The sequence below is a fragment of the Phoca vitulina genome, unplaced genomic scaffold (assembly GCF_004348235.1).
Source record: "Phoca vitulina isolate PV1807 unplaced genomic scaffold, GSC_HSeal_1.0 scaffold53, whole genome shotgun sequence".
Lineage (NCBI taxonomy): Eukaryota > Metazoa > Chordata > Mammalia > Carnivora > Phocidae > Phoca > Phoca vitulina.
Window position 1 is genome coordinate 4534459 of NW_022589756.1, and position 20946 is coordinate 4555404.

The 20946-nt window shown below is 35.1% G+C and overlaps 1 protein-coding gene across 1 annotated transcript in view; it reads left to right on the forward strand.

Moving 5' to 3' along the window:
* Positions 1 to 20946, forward strand: part of ADAM7 (ADAM metallopeptidase domain 7) — a 172256-nt gene that overhangs the window by 97005 nt on the left and 54305 nt on the right. Inside the window, exons 18-22 of the mRNA XM_032389021.1 lie at positions 3763 to 3843; positions 4994 to 5072; positions 5596 to 5701; positions 6067 to 6166; positions 12832 to 12888. Coding sequence (XP_032244912.1) covers positions 3763 to 3843; positions 4994 to 5072; positions 5596 to 5701; positions 6067 to 6166; positions 12832 to 12888 — 423 coding nt within the window. The remainder of the gene's footprint in view (positions 1 to 3762; positions 3844 to 4993; positions 5073 to 5595; positions 5702 to 6066; positions 6167 to 12831; positions 12889 to 20946) is intronic.

A 20946-nucleotide genomic window follows, 5' to 3' on the forward strand; every position in this document is an offset into this window, starting at 1 on the left:
CTCTCATTCTCTCTCTCAAATAAATAAATAAAATCTTTAAAAAAAAAAAAAAAAGATTAATTTTTCAAATAATGGCTGAAAATTAGTCAAATATTTGGAAGGATATCGACTTACAAGTAGTGTTAAAGGGAACTCTTCAAATTGAAACAGAGGATGCTAAGTAACAATATGAAAACATTTGTAGTATAATTTTCATTGGTAAAGGTAAATATACAGTCAAATTCGGAATGCTTTAATACTGTGAAGGTGGTATATAAGTGTATTTTAACTCTAACATAAAAGTTAAAAGACAAGAATATTAAAAATAACTATTACTACAATAGTTTGATACTGGGTACACAATATAAAGAGATGTAAAGTGTGATATTAACAGCATGAAATATGGAGGAAGGAGAAGTAAACGTATAGTAATCACAATGATTTAAAAAAAAAAAAAAACTCTAGTAGATACGCAAAAGATAAAGAGAAAAAACATCAAAGCATACCACTGCAAAAAATCAACAAAGCACAAAGGAAGGCCGGAGAAGAGGAAGGAAGGAACAAAGAAGCTATAAAGCAGTCAGAAAACAATTAACAATGAAAATAGTAAGTTCTTAACTATCAATAATTACACTAAATCTAGATTTATCTATCCAAAAGACACAGATTGGCTGTTGGGTTAAAAAACAACAACAACCAGGATCCAACAATATATGGCCTACAAAACACTCATGTTATGTTTAAGGACATAGGCTTAAAGTGAAAGGATGAAAAAATATTGCAAGCAAAAGGCAACAAAAAGAGAATAGTGTGGCCATATTTATACCAGACAAAATACATTTTCAATCATAATCTGTCACAAGAAACAAAGATCACTATGTGATGATAATGGGGTCAATTCATTAAGAGGATGTAACAGTTATAAGTATATATAATATGCACCGAACATTGGAGGACCTAAAGATATAAAGCAAATATACAGTAAACAGAAAGGAGAAATACAATACAATAATAGTATGGTACTTTAATACCCTACTCTCAACAATGGATAAATTATCTACACAGAGAATCAGAAAGAATACAATAGGCTTGAATAACTCTATAGACCAAATGGACCTAACAGATATATACAGAATATTCCATCCAGCAGCCACAGAATACACACTTTTCTCAAGTAAACTTGGAATATTCTCTGAGATAGATCATATGTTGGGCTACAAAACAAGTCTCAACACATTTAAGAAGACTGAAATAATATCAAATATCTTTTCTGACCGTAATAGAAAACTAGAACTCAGTAACAGAAGGAAGTTTGGAAAATTCACAAATATTTGGAAACTGAACAATACACTCCTGAAAAAAAAAAAAAATGAGTAAAGAAGAAATTGAAAGGGCAGCCAAAAAATACCTGATATAAAGGAAAATGGAAACACACCACAGCAAACTTATGAAATGCAGCAAAACCAGTTCAAAGAGGGAAGTATATAGCGATAAAGCCTACCTTAAGAAAAAAGAAAAATTTCAAATAAGCAACCTAATGTTACACTTAAAGGAACTAGAAAAAAAAGAAAAAGACTAAGTCCAAAGTTAGCAGAAGTAAGGAAATAACAAAGATTTTTTAGAGCAGAAATAAATGAAACAAGAAAGACAATAGAAGAGATTTAAAAAATTGTTTTGGTTTTTAGAAGGTAAAGAGAATTGACAAACCTTTAAGTAGACTGACCAAGAACAAAGGGAGAGGATTCAAATAATAAGATTATAAATGACAAAGGAGACATTACAACTGATATCACAGAAATACAAAGGATCATAAGAGAATACTATGAATAATTATACAAGTTGAATATTTAAAAGAAATGGATAAATTCTGAGAAATATAAAATGTACCAAGACTAAATGATGAAGAAATAGAACATCTGCACAAATAGGAGATCAAAACAATAATTAATAATCTCCCAACAAAGAAAAGCCCAGGATTGGATGTTTTTGTATGTGACAACAAAAGCACAGGCAAAAATGTAAAAATAAATAAGTGAGACTATATCAAAATAAAAGATTTCTTCAGCAAAGGCCACAATCAAGAAAATGAAAAAGTAATCAATGGAATGGGAAAAAATATTTGCAAGCCCCATATCTGATAAAGGGTTATAATAAGTAATTCATGCAAATAATAGTAACTCATGCAAATAATAATATAAATAATAAGTAACTCATGCAACCAATAGCAAAAACAAAAACAAAAACAAATAGTCCAATTTAAAAAAAAGAGGTAAGGACCTGAATGGTTATTTTTTCCCAAAGAAGATATACGAATGACCAACAAGTAAATGAAAAGGAGGTCAACATCATTCATATTCAAGGAATGCAAATCAAAGCCACTATGAGATATCACCCCACACCTGTCAGGATGGTTATTATCAAAAAGACAACAAATAAAAAATGTTGGTGAGGATGTGGAAAAAAAGGTACCCTTGTGCACTGTTGGTGGGAATGTAAATTGGTATAGCCATTATAGAAACAGTATGGTGGTTCCTCAAAAAATTAAAGAGAGAACTACCCTATGATCCAGGAATCTCACTTTCGGGCACATAATCTAAAAAAGTTGAAATCAGGATCTTGAAGAGATATCTGCACTCCCATGTTCATTGCACCATTATTTACAACAGCCAAGATACGGAAACAATCTAAATGTCCTTTGACAGGTAAATGGATAATGAAAATGTAATATATATATATATATATATAAAATATCACAATAATATATAATAACAGAATATATATAATGGAATATTATTTAGCTTTAAAAAAAGAGGGAAATTCTGTCAGTTGCAACAACGTGGATGAACTTGAAGGACATTTCGTGTATGCTAAGCAAAATAAACCAGTCACAAAAAGACAAATACTGTATGATCTCACTTATATGTGGAAGCTAAAAAAAAGTCAAATTCACAAAAGCAGAGAGTAGAATGATGGTTGCCAGGTGGGGGAAATGGGGCGATGCTGCTGAAAAAGTACAAACTTTATGTTATGAGTAAATTCTGAAGGTCTAATGTAGGTCTTGGTGGCTATAGTTAGATACTGTATTTTAAGTGTTCCCAGTACAAAAAAAGTAACTATTTAAGGTGATGGATGTGTTCATTAGGTTGTTTATGGTAATCATTTCACAATGTATAAGTATACCAATCATCACAATATGTACTTTAAATATACACAATTTTTATTTGTCTATTATACCTCCATAGAGTTGGAAAAGCATTTCTTGGTATAAAAGAAATGGATAAAAATAAAAATAACAGGTAAAAATTAAATAAATGGGTGAAGATAAGCCAGGTAATAATTATAAGCAACAAATACAATAATTTGGTTATAAAATGTACAAAAAATAACAAGCAAAATTTAAAACAAAGTTAATAAGCATAAATAAGATTAATTGACATTGACAATAACAAAATGCCTAATCAGCAACCGTGACGTAGCAAGCATAGATCCTTATCAAATCAAAATAAAGCTTGATAGAAATAATAAAAGAAATTGTTGTACCTATGATTACAGAATCTTTGATAAATTAACATTTGAAAAATTAGTAAAGATATAGACATTTTAATAATGAGTTTATATAAAACAATATTTGAATGTACCCTAGATTCATTTCAAATATCTATCAAACATTTATGGAGGATTTCTTCTTCTACAAAAGATTCTACATGTGGTTTTTTACAATAGAGAAAGTCATGTAAATTCTAAGAGCAAGTTATTAATTCATATGGGTAACTTCATTTCCAGGTGTGTAGCAATGGTGAATGTGTGAAACTTGAAAAGGTCTACAATTCAACCAATTGCTCTTCTCAATGCAATGAAAATGCTGTAAGATTTGACTCCTTTTTAAATTAATGTTTTGCCAGTCATTTATTTACATAGGACTTCATTCCTGAGCATGATGTGTGTGTGTGTGTGGTGATTTTTAAATCAAATATACATTTGGGATCCATTTTCTCACATATCATCAATAAAACTGATCTAAAGATCCAAACCAGTGTTACACATAGGTATTGCCAGTATTGCAAGTGTATATTTTATCATTGGATTGGTAATCTAGAAACCCAGTAATTTATGCACATATGAAGTTTAAGCTTGATGTTTAAAGTTGAATCTATCATAATGCACTTATAGTTAAATTATACCAATGTCAACATTAACCTAAAGCTTTTGACAAATCAACAAAAACTTATAAATACACATATTTATAATTTTTGTTGTGTATATATATATCTATATATATCTAAATATCTATATAAATATATCTAAGTATATAATATAAGATATAATATAATATATATCTAAATACTAGCAGTACCTAGTAGTTTGCATTTGTGGGTAACATCTCTCCTTAACCCAATTAATCAGTAACATATAGATAAAGTTTTATATGTATCAGGTACTCTCTCAAGTACTTTACATATATATTAAATTTTACAAGCTTCACAACAGCCTTAAAAGGTGGGTACTATTCCTATACCCACTTTTATAGATGGAGAATAAATCACATAATATTATGTAAAAGGAAAAACTGAGATTTAAGTACAGAAAGAATGCATATTTTTAATCATGACACAACGCTCTTTGATGAACTAAACATGGTGCCACCACTTTTTCTCATGTTAATATTATTTCATTACTACTAAGCCTAGCTAGATCTGGCTATGATATGTCTAACTCTAGCAGAGGGCTATTCCTTTAATAAGATTGATGCCATCTAGAAAGATAAGTCAAGCCATCTTGTTCATCTGGTTTTGAATTTGTTAGAATCATTCTCTTGTCCAAAGGCCATCTTCAAAAGTGGTTGCTTGTAATTTTGTTTGCTTATTTTTTTTCAAAGGTTGATTCTGATACACAGTTTAATCAGTAAAAGTATGTGTGTGGGGGGGCATCTGTGTGTGTGATGTAGAACTAAGCAAAGTGAGGTGCAAAACACACACATAATCTGATAAAATTATATGACTAATTGCTCTTCCAGGCGGATGGCCATGAACTTGAGTGCCAGTGTGAGGAAGAACAGGAACATGTGGACTGGGGAGAAAACTTCAATGTTACCAGTGAGCATCCTAGAATATAATATCTTACATATATCAAAAGCCTAGACAACGAGAAAGCTTTTTGCCTTATTTCTGAAACCTAATATGTATATGTTGTGTTTCTGTGTGGATTTGCACAGCATTTTAATTATTTTGTGTATTAAAATAGCCAAATTTGAATTTACAACAATTGTCTTTTAGAATCAATATATCTTCTTCTAGTTAAATTTGGATTAGATCTTCTAAGAACCCATAACGCAATAAGGCCTTTTCTATAGTCAGTTAGTAACTGACAGTCAAAACATTTCCTGCTGATTGTGGTTCTTACACATAATGGAGTCTTGGGTGGATTGTCAATGTCTAATACAGATGATAATTTCTCTAATGTCTTGGTCTTTTACTTTATATTTAAAAAAAAAAATTGGAGGAAGGGGGAATTAAAATCCTTTAAGGAAGGGAGAAGCTGGATTGCAACAGCTCAGTTAATATGCCACTGTCCTAAAGTTGATGTCCTGGCTAAAGCTTATGTTTTTTAATGTTGCAGATATATCCATCCTGGTCGTTGTGCTTGTCCTGGTTATTACTGGTGTTGGGGTAGTCGTATTATTAATTCATTACCAGAAATGTATTAAGTTGAAGCAAATTCAGAGGTATGTATTTTCTATGTGTTGAAATGGGACCATTACTGAGAATATATAAGCTTTATCACCACTGATGATACTCCATGGGGGAGAAGTATAACCCTTTACTGAGGTCAAAGTAAGAGTAACAGTAAATCGAGCTTTTACATATTTATGTTCTCATCTCCAAATGCTTATCCCAGTGGTTCCCAAACTTCTCTACACACTGGAATCATAGGGATTTTTTTTAAAAGAATGCTAATTTTAGTTCCTACCTCAGATTTGTTACAGGGTGTAACTTGAGTATCAATCTTTTAGAAATCTCCTAGATGATTAAATATTAACCACAGAGTTATCCTGTCGCTTATGTCAATATTCAATTTCCTTCTTGACAGCCCACCTAGAGATACACTGGGAGTGGAGAATAAAGGATACTTTGGTGATGAGCGGCAGGCAAGAACTGAGCCAATTCTACCTGATATTCATCCCCTCCATGTAAGAAAATACCATTTGCAATAGTTAATTAATTGATTTAAAAAGAAGTTGCATGTATTTTTGAAGTGGAACTAGGCCTAATCTAAGTGACATGGGGGAAGCAAAAGAACAGTTTAACATAATTCCACACCAATGTAGCCTTCAATCTACCTGTGGGCAAGGAAAAGATGGCAGGACACAAGCAAACCAAGACTCTATTTTAGAGCAGCATATATTAGTTAAATAAAATATTGATTTGTGCACTATTGGAAAAATTTACAAACATAAACTATATTTTGGGACATAAAACAGGTCTTTTTAAAAAGATTTTATTTATTTATTTGAGAGAGAGAGAGAGCACAACCAGCAGGGAGGAGGGGCAGAGGGAGAGGGAGAAGCAGACTCCCCGCTGAGGAGGGAGCCCAACACGGGGACTCAGTCCCAGGACACTGAGATCATGACCTGAGCTGAAGGCAGACACTTGACTGACTGAGCAACCCAGGCACTCCGGGACAGAAAACAAGTCTTAACAAATTTAAAAGAATTGCAGTCATACAAAATATGTTCTCAAAATAAAATTTTATTAAAAATCAGTAACAGAAAAATATTGGGAAAATCCCCAATTGAAAATTAGATAACAAATTCTAAAGAACACTTGGGTCAAATAAAAACTCAAAAGGGAGAATAAAAAATAAACTAAAGGAAAATGAAACAAAACATACCAAAATTTGTGGGAAGTAATGAAATCAATAATTAAAGGAAAGTTTATAGCACTAAATGCTTATGTTAGAAAAGAAGAAAGGTATCAGATTGATGATATCAGCTTTTATTTTTAAGAAACCAAAAAATTAAAAAAAAAAAAGAAAAAGAAAAGCAAATAAAGCTCCATGCAAGTAGAGGACAGGAAAATAATAAATACTGGGCATCAACGAAATTGAAAACAAAACAAAACAAAAATCACGTAAGAAAAAAATGAAAGCAAAATTGTTTTCTAGAAATTAATAAATCTTACAAATTTCCAGTCTGAGCAGAAAAACGTAAAAGAGTCAGCATGACTATCAGGAATCATAAAGGTGACATCACAGGAGAGTATACCCTTATTAAATTGACAATATTTTGAAAATGGAGATTAATTTGGAAAATTATAATTTTAATATATTTGACAGTGTAATTAAATAGTGAACTTTTTGACAGTTGCAAATCATCAAAGCTTTTTCATGAAAAAATAGATAAACTGAATAGCTCTGTATGTAGCAGAGAAAACTGAATTTGTAGTAAAAACCTTTCCACAAAAAAAATGGTGAATTCTACCAAACATATAATGATGAAATAATACCAATTGTACATAAACTTTTCCCAAAAATGGGAGAGAATCGACACTTCCCAACTGCTTTTATAAGGAAAGTATTTTTCTGTTATACACCTAGAGAAAAGCATTACAACAAAGAAAACTATTTGCCAATACTTCTAATAAATATGTGTATAAATATTAAATTTTAGCCAATTGAATTTCACAATGCATAAAATGGATAATGCATTGTGAACAGATGAGGTTTATCCTAGGAATGTAACGTAAAGTTAACATTAAGGAATCAATCAAGCTAATTCACTGTATTATTTTACCAAAAGTAAAATCATATGATCATCTCAACAGATGCAGGAAAAGTATTTGAAAAAAAATCTAATATATATTCTTGATAAAACTCAGTCAACTAGGAACATAAGGAAACTTTCTGAACCTGATGAAAGCATCTACCAAGAAACCTAGAGCTAATATCATATTTGTGGTTAAAAAACTGAATACTTTTCCTAAATATCAGGAACAAAGCAATGATGTCCACTGCCACCACTTCAATTTACCATTTTACGTGAGATTATAGCCATACAATAAGGAAAAAAAAATAGAAAGAAAAAGGTAAACTGTTTTGATTTGCTGAAGGCACAACCATCTATCAAAAATCCTATAGTAAGTAAAAGTGAACTTAGTAAGATTTTAGGATACAAATTCATATGCAAAAACTTATTGTGTTTCCATATATAAACAATGAACAATCTGAAAAACAAAATGAAACCACAAAATGCCATTTACAGCAGCATCAAAAATATGAAATACCTAGAGATAAAGCTGACAAAATATGTAGATAAAAAAACTATAAGATATTGATAAGAAAAATTTTAAAAGACCAAAATAAATGGAGGAAATACACTGTTGTTGAGTCAGTTCTCTGCAAATGGATCTATAAATTCAAAACAATACTAATCAAAGGATTGGCAAGAGTTTTTGTAAAACAAATAAATTTAACAAGGATATAAGAACAATAAATGAAAATTAATTATATTTCCATATACTAGTAACAAATAATGTGGAAATAAAATCAAAAATAAAATTTGAAATAGCACCAAAAATGTGAAATATTTAAAGATACTTCTGACAAAATATGAACCAGAACTATATATGGAAAATGGCAATATGCTGCTGAGAAAAATTTTAAAAGAACTAAATAAAAAGGAGTATATAGATTCACATGTATATTAATATATTGATTGGTTGCCAGTTGATTTGCTAATTGATTCCTTACAAAGGTGCAAAGGCAATTCAGAGGAGAAAGAACAGTCTTTTCACAAATGGTGATGGAACAACTGGATATCCATATGTACAAAGACTAACCGTGATCCATTCCTCAAACCAATAACAAAATTAACTCCAACTGCAATATACACAGAAATATATGTATTTTTTCCTAGTAAAAATTTAAATAAAAAAATGTACAAACTAAATTATAGTGTTGAGAGGTAAATATTTGGGGGGTAAACATACAATGACATGCAAGAGCGAGTTCATTATTTTAAGTAAGAAATGTGGCTAATTTGAGGGGTGGCAATAGTGATAGGACACTTGAAATGGCAAAGTTTTATTTCTTAACCAAGGCAGTGATTTCAAGGATATTTACCTTAAATAGTTCATTAAGCCATAAACGTGTTGTGTGTGTTTTATCTGTATTATATTTTCCTGTGAAATGATTAAAAATAAAGGACAACAATACCAATTACTAGTGGGGATATGGACAATGAAAACTCTCATACACAATTAATAAGAGTTTAAACAGTACAACTATGGGGGAAATTGGTACTAAGTATTAAAACTGATCATACATATACCCTATGACACAGCAGTTCCTGTCATATGAATACACCCAACAGAAATCCATACATGTATATGGGAAAACATTTAGAATTATGTTGCAGTAGCATTATTTGGAAAAAGTGAAAACAATAAAAATGTCTAATAAGAGTGAAAAGGATGAACAAAATGCTATATACTCATACAATGGAATATTACAGAGAAAGCGTGATAAATGAACTACTGATATCTACCACATGAATAAATCTCACAAACACACTGTTAAGATGTCAAATCCAAAAACAACTGTATGACTCAATGTTTATCAAATTCAAGAACTGGCAAAGCTAATCTATGGTATTAGAAGACAGGGTAGTGGTTACCACAGGGAAGAGAGAATCTTCAGAGAAGGAGATAAAGTTTTATTTTTTGATTCTGGGCAACTTTGAGCAACTTTCGTTGCTCATTTGTGAAAATCCATCCTCTACACTTGTATATGTGCATTTCTTTGTGTATATTTTACACTAAAGGAAAAGTTGATTGAAATCACAGCTTTAGCAATATATGAAGACCTAAGAGAAAAACCAATAATCTTGCAGAAGTCCCTACAATTAGTGGCTTGTTTACTACCTTTAACAACAGCTATGATTTCTAGTGCATTCCGCTCATTGAAAAAAACTGTAAGTGTCCAAATTAAGAAGGTACAAAGTCATTCCCTTAAAAAAAATTAACCATTGAAGAAAGCATTATTGATAGGACAGTATTGATGAAATTACCCAATAGGACTGTCTTGAAGGAAGGAATATAAGCCTTAAATTCAGAGGCTAAGTATTAGCTGACCATTATTAGATGCAAATGCAAATGAAAATATGATAATGCTAGTATTTTTAAGTTAGGATTTTTTTTGGTTAGTGGTGGCCTGGTAACACAGCTCCAAAGATTTTGAATGCTTTGCTCCAACCCTACGTGTCACATAAGCCCTGTGTTTCTTACTTCACAATATTGCAGAACATGCTCCCACTCGACCCCCAGAAATACATATATGCTTCTACTGAACTTCACTCAAGTATTTAAGGATGGTTAATCTTTCTCTGGTTGTATGATGGTTTATTATTTTTTATTATGCCAATGATGACCCCAAGATGATAAAGCAAGTCTTACTTGTCCACTGGAATGGATGGAAAATATTGTGTGATAATTTTTTAAGCTTGCACTTAGATTTGTTGATATGAACAACACGATGCGAATATCAATCTTGTATATTTGCCTTGAGGTTTAAATAAGAAACTATGTAAAGGTACTTATCACAGTGTTTGCTAAATATTAGTACTTAATATGTATTAACATGCTTCATGAATTAATATGAAAAACAGTTGCGCTCCTGGGAAATGAGAGTCCAGTGAAAAGTGGCCTGAGTATGGGATCAATGATGAATATTCACAGAAGTCAACCATAGGTTCACATAGAGACCTTGGGGCATATTTGTTTCATTTCCAGAATGCAAGTTCCTTAATAATAATTTTAGTTAAATGAGGGAAAGTAAAAGAGGAACTTAACAAATATTTGTTAGATATATAAATAAATTAAATTCACTATTAATGGTATATGTGCCATAATATGTTATAAACACAGGTTGTATAGTGTGGCATCAAATCTCACATTTAAGTTTTTTGTATTATTTGTTATAAAGTCATATAAATAACAGTGATTTAACTGATGCTTGTTTGACACATTAGTTACCCATCAAAGGCCAGTTTTCAGGAAAATTGTGGTTTGGGAAGGGTCTTTTGATGTCCTTTCCCTATTACATTAATGATGCATAGTTATTTTTTTTCCTCTGGCACCCAGAACCTCTCCTAGGTAGGTCCTGTTTCCACTGGATCATGCTTCCTAGTTGCATTAATGTCCACTAGGTGTTAACAGAAAATACTTTAAAGAGGATAACCTCATCCAGGCATACCTGTAAGTTCTGGAGGTCCTCAAAGACCTTCAACATCCAAAAAGGATGTAGCTGGTTATGGAATTTCAGACATTTGGACAATTCAATTAAGATTTGGAGGCTGAAAGACTTGCCTTGTACAATTTCCTCATAACTCATAAAGAAACTCCCATTCTTCTCAAATTAAGTTTGTTTTATAAGTTCTTAGACTCCTTCATTATAAGAGAATAACCTAGGGAAGAATATTGTTCCCATGTGTTTTAATATTTGTACATTACTGGGTTGTATTCCAGAGAGAGCTAGAAAATTTATACTGTGCACTTAGGAAATAGTCATACTTGCTTGAACACTAATTGCAGGCTAATAGTATCTCTTCTCACTAGCAAAGAACTGCAGAGTCCTTGGAGAGGCTTCCAACCAGTTTTTCAAGTCCACACTACATCACACTGGTATGGTCCTTTATCTCCTTTCTGTTGGTTGTACTGATTTGTGGCCATTTCAATAATAATTTTGGTGCCACTTAATCATTTGCTGGTTCTTTGAATACGTCCAATAATATAACATAGCTCTCTGATTTGAGGCAGAAATAAGACAGGTCCTATTTTTGGCAGGGCTAGGATTAGTTTGAGAAGAGCATGAGAAGTTATGCTTGGTCATGCACAGTCAGATACTACCTTTAGGTAAAATATTGACATTGTGTTCATCATGAACTCTTGGGAATTAATTTTGATTTTTTAAAACAATGCATTAACACATTATTTATCACAATTACTGAGTTTGTGCCCCTGAAATGGTGCTTTTGAGATGAAAGCCTCACTAACTCTACCCTACCCCCAACCCTGGTTCTCAGGGGTCAAAACCCACCGATGGCTTCCAATGGGACTTTATCAGCCTGAGGGCTTTCCACTGACTGAGGTGTATTCCCTGATCAATATTAATGAAAGAGAAACACATTAGCCAAATTAGCATGCAAATGCCTTAGAGACTGAGTCAAAAAAAAGAGTTATTACAGGAACTCTAGGATCTCCTGAACTTCTAGAGTCTCTATATCTGCATCTGTATCTTCAAGGTCTGTAGTAGAGCTGGGCACTGAAATCACCAAGATTCTCAACTATGTATTTTTTTTTAAATCAACAATTCTCATTATGCTTTCTTTATTAATGGTGAAAAGGGTGTGATTAAGATAGATTTCAGTCTGTGGTTCCACAGAATTGTCCCATCACACAAAAGGATCTCAGAGTATGCCCTACAGTTGGGGTGGAGCTGAATAAGAATTTCTCCCCAATCTCCACTCAACCAGTACAGTCCATTTTTATATATTGTTTTTACTGGGATTTCAACAGATATGTTTTCTCAATGAAAGCCCTAGTGCTTGAAAAATGTTTGGAAATCTCTTACTAAATACACTATTGGAAGATCCACCACAAAGTTTACAAAGAAAAATGGTTTCTGATAAGACCTCACTGGCCAGAACCATCCCCCACCCTCTCCCATAGCAATTTACAAACTTTCTTAGATTTTTCATGGATCAAGAAGAGATGGTCTGCATGTGTATGTGTTCGTGTGTAAGTGTCTATGCATGATATCTGGTACGGTTCCTGACACAACAAAGTTTATTTATTACAGAAACCTGCAAATAAAGATCCAAGAGGAATCGCTGATCCAAATCAAAGTGCCAAAATGGTAGGTTACTGTGACAGATGGTACCACCCTCCCACACACTTTTTAATTTTTCAAATGTTAGCATTCTTTGTGTTCTTTACGTACTCATTGATTGAATAGGGACACCCTCTGTACTTATCAGAAGAATAGGATGGTTGGAATTGTTTTCTCTGATATGCTAACATTGCTAACAGATAATTAAGCAGCACGTGTTTCAGCCCCAGAGTTTCTGACCTGACCACAGGAGCAAGCTAGAATTTGATAGCGTCAGAGTCTCAACACATGTTAGACATAAGAAAAACAAGACTTTTCTTGTCAAGAAAACAACTTTTCTTGCCCAGGGTGTACGCACTTATGGGTTTTCATGAAGGATTCTAAAGGACATAATAGCACTGGTAATTAAAGAGAAGGTACATTCCTCATGAACAGTTATTTCATGATGGTTTCATCAAAGTTTCACTTACCCAATCAATAACTAACTATATCTGAGGGATGATTTCACTCTTGAATTGCTATGGCTATGTTAGAAAACTTATCAAAAAGTTGTGATTTTTGTCAAAAGGAGACAAAATGAGCATTGTTTGGCTACATTTCAGAGTTCATTCATCCATTCGTTGATTTCTGTTGAGTTCCTACAATGTATTGGGTTAATGTGAAGCTTCCTCCCACAAAACTTTCTCTGTTGGGATGGGGAAGGAAGGACATTTCTAATGGTCCTTCCTACTCATAATGATGGACCTGACTCATACTGAAGAGTGGAGAGAGATGCTCCTTAGTGCAAGCAAACTCTTTGACTTCCTGTAATGAAAAACAAAATGATTTTCTTTCTTTTGATAGGCTTGTTCATTTTATAATGACTGTTTAATTAGCCATGTCTAAGGAAAAATGTGAATAAATGTAGTATAACAGAATCCAGAAAAGTTATTGTAATTAGCAGATAAAAATGAGTAACTGAAACATAACATGCTTAATAGACTTTAGAGAAAATAACTTCTTTTTAACCATCTGTTTCTATTTAGAGCTTGAAATTGGATATCCAAAATGGCTGTGCAAGGCTAGGTTGAGAATTCTGGCAGAAAGATCTTCACAACCTTCCCTAGATATTTGCTACACAAACCTCTGGCAGTTTTTCAAAAGTTCTTTATCAAGACAGAAAATGTTAACAAGAAACAACTTCTTTCTATAATATTTACCTATAAAATTTACAACCTGTAGTGTAGACATATGCTACAAAAAAATTCTTAAAGTTTTTCCAATGTTTTTTAACCTAATACAAAAATAGTCTCCTTGCTCTAGTGTTTCCCTAAAAAAAAGTCAATCTAGTTACTTTAAAAAGACTCAAAACCTTGAGGATATTAAATTATACCCCCGAGTCTAAGAAGCAAAACATTGCTTATAAAAGGTTATTTCTTTGGGAGCATAAAACTACTTACCTCAATTGGAATCTGACATGATTACCACTAATTCTGGTTTAAAAGAAATTTTCTCCTGCAGAAATATCAAGAAATTCAGTGCAGGAAGTCATCTGATTCCACTAAATAATTAAAAGGTAGATGGCTGTCTGGCTTATGTCCTATCAGTGAAGGAGGCAGAATAGTCATCTTAACTTTAGAGTAGTTCTTAAAATTGTCGTGGCAGCAAAGGAAGACATGAAGTGCTCCTGGTTAAATTCCTGGACTCTAATTCTAAACTCTCAAATTTCTAGAATTCCTTATGAACCTGACAGAAGTCAGGGAGTTATAAGAATTTCAGAAAATTAACTCCATCAGAGAAGAAATACTCACAATTCCTGTGAAGTGCTTGTGATATCTTTATAATACACAGATCCGAGCACTTACTGTGTAATTTCTGTGCCATCTCTACCCCTCCCTGATGATGATGTATGGGGCTTGCCCAGGAATAATTTCAGCTGTTTCTTACAAAAATGTTTCCCAACATGTTCTCTTGTGTTCTTTGTTTTCTTTTTGTTACCTGTTAAAGCTATATGCAATTGTTTTTTTTCATTTACTGAAATGAAGTTTTCAAGTGTGAAATGAGAATTTTCTGATTCAATAAATAAAGGCTGCAAATCAAGGAAGAAAGCTGGTTGTTCTTGATGAAACTCTTCTTGCTATTTTGACTAGTTGATGGGAGGACAGAGTGAGATCGGCAAAGGACAGCAGGGACTCAGCACTTTATTTATTTATTTGAGAGAGAAAGTGTGTGTGCAAGAACAGTGAGAGTTAGAGGAAGAGGGAGAGAGAGAGAGTCTCAAGCAGGCTTGAAGCCCAGCATGGAGCCTGACTTGGGGCTCAATCTCATGACCCTGAGATCATGACCTGAGCCAAAATCAAGAGTTGGACGCTTAACAGACGGAGCCACCCAGGCGCCCCTAGTGAGCTTTTAATAAACATTTATTGTTCTAATTAAAGCCATCCATTTAAGAAAGAATATTGGTGATTGCATACTGAAAGCAAAAGAAGCTAATTTAAATGTTTCATGCAAGTTTGTGAAAAAAAGAAATTCTGTGTCACATATACTGGCCTCATGAAAGCAAACAATAGTCCTCCGATGTCCTAAATGAAGGGACAGTCACATATTTGTATTTGCTTGAACAATACATATGTTGATGAATAATATATATTTTGGTGATATGTTATTCCCCCTATAAAAGGATCACCTTCTTGATTCATTATTTTTCTTACTGTTCTCATATTTCTTCCAAAAGACTCACCATCCCCTTTGCCTTGGGTTCCACATTCAGCCAACTACTAATTTCTAGTGATTTGATTTTTTTTCAAATTTCTTCTCTCTCTCCAATTATGTCTGGTACCACGTGAGTCCTCCAGCTTCATTGCTTCCTGCCTAGATAATCACTCTGGATTTCCAATCTTCTCCTCCGTTCTTCAGATAATCCCAGAAGCCTTCTGACAGTTAAGCTCCTTTTTTATTTTAGGGAATATTCTCCATGCTTGCCCCTATTACTTATCTGAGCCCCTGGAGACTTGACCTACACTTCTTTCAGATGCTACTACTATGTGTTCTATTTCTTAGGGATCTTCTCCTTTCAATACCATCTGCAGATTAGGAAGCATCTTCATGGTTTCTCCCTACTAGTGGTCTCTTGTAGGTCCAATGCCATCCCTGGTTATGGAGCCAATTATGATTTTGTAGCCCTAATATTTCTGGCTCTTGTCGCCTCTGAGAGTTTGAGTCCTTTCCTTTGAATGAACAGTTGCGGACATAACTCATGTTGTGAATGGACGAACCCACTGGACCTACAGTCTAAGGACCTCTGTCTTCCTCCTCAGCCCTGTGAGCTTCTTGCTGCCCACCCCATACACAGAGAACCCTTCCTGATGCTGGAACTTGCCTCAGTTAAGACTGAGCTTGTTACAGCTCTGGGATGTTATGCTTGAGGGTAGTGAGTTACTCTCTGCATCTGGGTCACTCTATCCTCTGCGCTGGACGAGGTGGATTTATCTGGAAACTAATGAAGCTTGAGTTTCAGAGACATGTACTGCCCCTTTTAAGACCTTTTATCTAATTTTGTATTAACATTTTTTAATGATAGTGGGCTGGTTTGGGCTGGGAAAAAAGACCTCAGATGATTTATCAGCAATAGTGACTACACCTAAAGGGCAATTAGGACAAAGATGCCCCTGGGCTGGGCTGGGATGGTGGTGCCAGCAAGGGCAAGGAGAGGACCAGCCAGAAATGGGGGAATGAGAGCACATGGCAGGTGTGAGGAGCTCTCCACAAACCCCAGGCTAAGTGGAGAAAGGCTGGCGTGGGGGTGAGTCCCCAGAGAGCACCACTGAGAGGAAAATCCAAAGTCCAAGAGAGGAGTGAAAACGGACTGAACTTTGACTGAGGACCCAAGCTCTACTGGTTCACAGAATTTAAGCAAGACCTCTGCCCAAATCACTGACCACTGAGTGAGGCAGAACCAGCGCAAGCCATAGAAAAACAGTATAAAATACAAAAATAAGAATTAAAGCCTGAGCAGAGATATTAGCAGCTGTACATCGCTGGGGGCGGAGGGTGGACAATAGATTCTGCAGTTTAAGTTTGGACGAGTCCTTTTAAACACTCAGAAAAATCGGAATTCATATTTATTGCAATATATTACCTAAATACTGTGCGAAGGAATCTCAAATATATGTTTATGTCAGTTCTGCCAGGAATGCAGCGATGGCGATCCAAAACCAAACCAAACCTAACCAGCATTCCCCATACAGCATCCATTATTCTAAATATCAACCAGACCCGCTCAACCACGTTGCCTTTTTCTTAAGGCATCTGTGCTGCCAAATGATTATAGAATTTAAAAATGTGCTTGGGATGTGCTAAAATTGGGAAGTCATATTCTTAAAACAAAACCAAAACCAAAACCAAAACCAAAAACAAAAAAACGGTGATCACTTCCCTATCCGGGCGCAAATGTGTGGCGGGGCAGTCAGCACCCCACAACCCATCGATGAAGTTCCTAGAACGACCACTAGGTGGCCATAGAGCAAACTAAATCTCCTGTGAGCCGGAAACCGACTCAAGGATTTCACACACTAGACCAGCAAAATCCTGGCTTGAAATAAACTTCCTAAGAAGTTTGTTAAACTCTGTTCTTGGTTATTAAAGACGTAACTCTGAGAGAGTTTTGCCAGATGCCACTTTTTTTCCTCGCCAGGGTTGTGGGTTGAGGTGGAAAAACAGAGACGGAGCCTCAACAAAGGGAAGCTGGGCTACAGCCTGAAAGGTTGGAATGGGGATTTTAAATTGGGAAGGTAAATCTTATTTGTTCTCAGTTCTGAAGTCCAATCGTCTTAAAGTTAACATTTCAATAGCCCCTAAAAACCCAGTCTTCTGAAAACTACTGTGGGGGTCTACTTTGGTTTTCGTTTTTTAATTTTATACCATCTGTTCGTTTATTTATTTAGTTTTTCAAAGGCCAGCAAATTAGCCGCTGTTGCCTTGGAAGCGGGAAGAGCTCCCCCTTTCCCCAGGGATGAGTAATGGTAGTAAATGTCAGGAAGAGCCGCAGCCCGTGAGACTTATATGACTTTGTGGTGGGTCATTCATGACAATTGATGTTCCCCTACTAATCACCACCCAGCGGTGAGAAATATTGATTAGACTCCTGAGCTTATTGGAAGCTTCCCGATCACTTTCTAGCAGAAGCTCAGGCTTTTAGGAAACTCAAGAGCCATTATGTAGGGAAGTGGCTGTCTCCTGGCCTTGACAGAATCCATTAATATCTTTCTCCAGGAAAAGCTGTAATTGTGAGCTATCTGTAATGGATATTGATTGCTAAGAAAAGAAGATACATAGAATCTTAAACCTCAGGGGTCTCCAGGAACAAAAGATATGGAAAAGGGGCCTTCATAGGATCCTAGGAGTGTTAGCTGGAAAGAAACAGTACCAGAACTGTCTTAGAGCTTAGGTAAGTCGATTCAAAAGCCAGCGCTTCTTGCTCAAGTATATCAGTGATTTGCTGCGAGGAGAGCAATACAGCATTTATTGAGTACATACTATTTGTCAGGCATTATTCTAAGCACTTCATATGTATTTTTTTTTTTTTTTTTTACTTAAAATAACCCTATGAGTTAACTAGTAGTATCGTCATTTTACACTTTGAGAAAATCGAGGTCAAAAGTAAAATAATTTGCCAAAAGAGAGAGAGCTGAAGAAATAGCATAGCCAGGATATCAACCCAGGAATTCTATCTCCAGAGAGTATGCTTTCAGTCACTAGCATGTTGTTTGGTGTAAGTATAATTTTGAGAGGGAAAAAGCACAGGCCCCTCCAACATTCACAGTGTGTAAAGGAAATTAATATATCTTGCTCCCATTCACATTTTCCATCCATAAACTTCCCAACCTTTGCAGCCACGGCAACAAGGATGCATGAATTTACACAGCAAGGGAAGCCAGGCAGCGGGCACCTCCCCGTTTAGCAGACCCTGGCTGCAATCCCGTTGTCTGTGTAGAACTGTATTTGGGGACGCACCCGAGACTTTAGCACCTTTCATCATTCTCCTGGCCACTCCCAAGGGGGTGCTTGTGATACTGGAATGTTTGCTGTGTTTTACTACTTCAGGTTCTGGAAGATTCTTCTCAAGCAAGGTAATGTTTTGGTTCAGTTTAGCATGCCCAGGAAAGAGTCTGTCGCTGCCTCCAGCGTCTGTACGCAGGAAATAAAACCGGCAGAATGATTGCCTCCCAGCAGCAGCTGGTGGATCAGGGGATGGCAAGAGTCAGGAAGAGGCAGAGCCCTCTGATGAAGCCTTCTTTCATGCTTTAATAAAATGAAGAATGCGCCAGACGAGTGGTCACCTTTAACACGTAGGGAAAGAGAGAGTATCTATGCTACACCTGTCAGACTCCAGGCACCTGCTAGACCTTTACACATTTCTCATCTGATGCCCACTGCAGAGCTCTGTGTACTTTTCACAGAAAAGTAATACTTTTTTATTTTACAGACAAGGAAACTAAGGATAAGAGGTGCTCAGACACACAGCTGTAAATGGTAAAACAGAAATCTGAACGTAAGCCTCGGACCAAAGCCACAGACGGTCTGAACTCACTCCAGTTTCAAAACTGACCTATCACACACCACTGTGTCTGTGACATCACAGCTGGCCACTGAATGAATGACCTAGGAGTTTATTCCTGGGAAAGACAACTTTGATCTAGAAAAGGGGCTGGCTGACAAAATGCAGTGGGCAGGCCTGGGTTTTTGTCATAAAAAGCAAGGTATCAATTTCATTTTTCTATCTTCTTCAGGTTTTCAAAGTGATGATTACAGGGAGAAAAAATGTTCAAAGGTCTACTGTCGTTCCAACAAAGAGGATTCACTGGACAGAAAAATACAAAGGCTTCTAGATAAATCCTCCGGCATTTAAAGTCATTCCCATACCATATATAAACTATTTCTTTCTCTCATATTATCAACATCAGCCTTTGGATATAAGAGTACATGTTCATTACCCAGTGATGATGATATTTAAAAACAAAAAAAACAGAAAACTGAAGTTCTGGCTCAGGGGCATGCCTCTTCAGGTCTACCAGGGAAAGTAGCTGGATATTAATTTGATCTTAGAAATGTGTCTGATGCTCTCTCTGAAGAAGGACACCGTTTAATATATCATTATCTACTGCAGTCTTTAGGCTGGTGGAGGGAAGGAAGAAATAATCTCCCAAATAGCACATTGAGCAAATTTGATACCTCAATATTGAGGCCCTGCCAACCAATTCAGAAGAGAGAGAAATCAATCCATTCCATCTTGTTCATGCTGCTTGGTAGTTTAATAGGTTTCTATGCTGAAAATAGCACCAGCTGGACACTGTGCCATTCAATATGCCACCTTCAGAAATGAATAATCAGACACAAGCCCAATCCAGTGCCATACGGCTCCGAGTTCACTTGCAATTTCAAGTGAGAGATCACTCAGGAAGAAGCATGATAAAATGGTAGATCCACACATCATTTCCAGCCAAAGCTATAATCTTCTTCACTAGTACCCCTCAGTGACTCTTCTAAAAGCAAACAAATAAAAGCTAGAAACAGAGACCAGTAGTCCTTGTAGATTTCAGAGGGAAAGAAATGATATAAAAATAACAAAATAAGTAACAAATATGGATTGATACAGTGTAGGCTCTGCTTGTTTAATTATTCATTTACTCCATCCCTCAACGTGTACTCAAGGCACATTTGCTATATTTGAGATACTCTTCTAGGTACAGGAAGATACATGATGTAGAAAGCTCTGCCCTAAGAAGCCCAAGCCTCATGGGAAAGACACACAGGCTTCTAAATGGATGGTCCTGAAATAACATGATGAAGGCACAGAGGAGGAAGGCGGAGGATGGGACCGACAAGGGAAAGGAAGAGGAGGTGTATATTATTTGGTAGAGTGGAGAATCCTTCAGAAAGGCAAACGTTTATCAAGAGATTAACAAATGTATAGGTTTGCCAAGCAGAGAATTAGCATTCCAGGGAGAATGAGCAAGTCTCTGCACAGAGTTTGATGAGTCCGTTCGTAGTGAGTGGTTAGTTATTTAAAATTTTTTTATTGTTATGTTAATCCCCATACATTAGTTT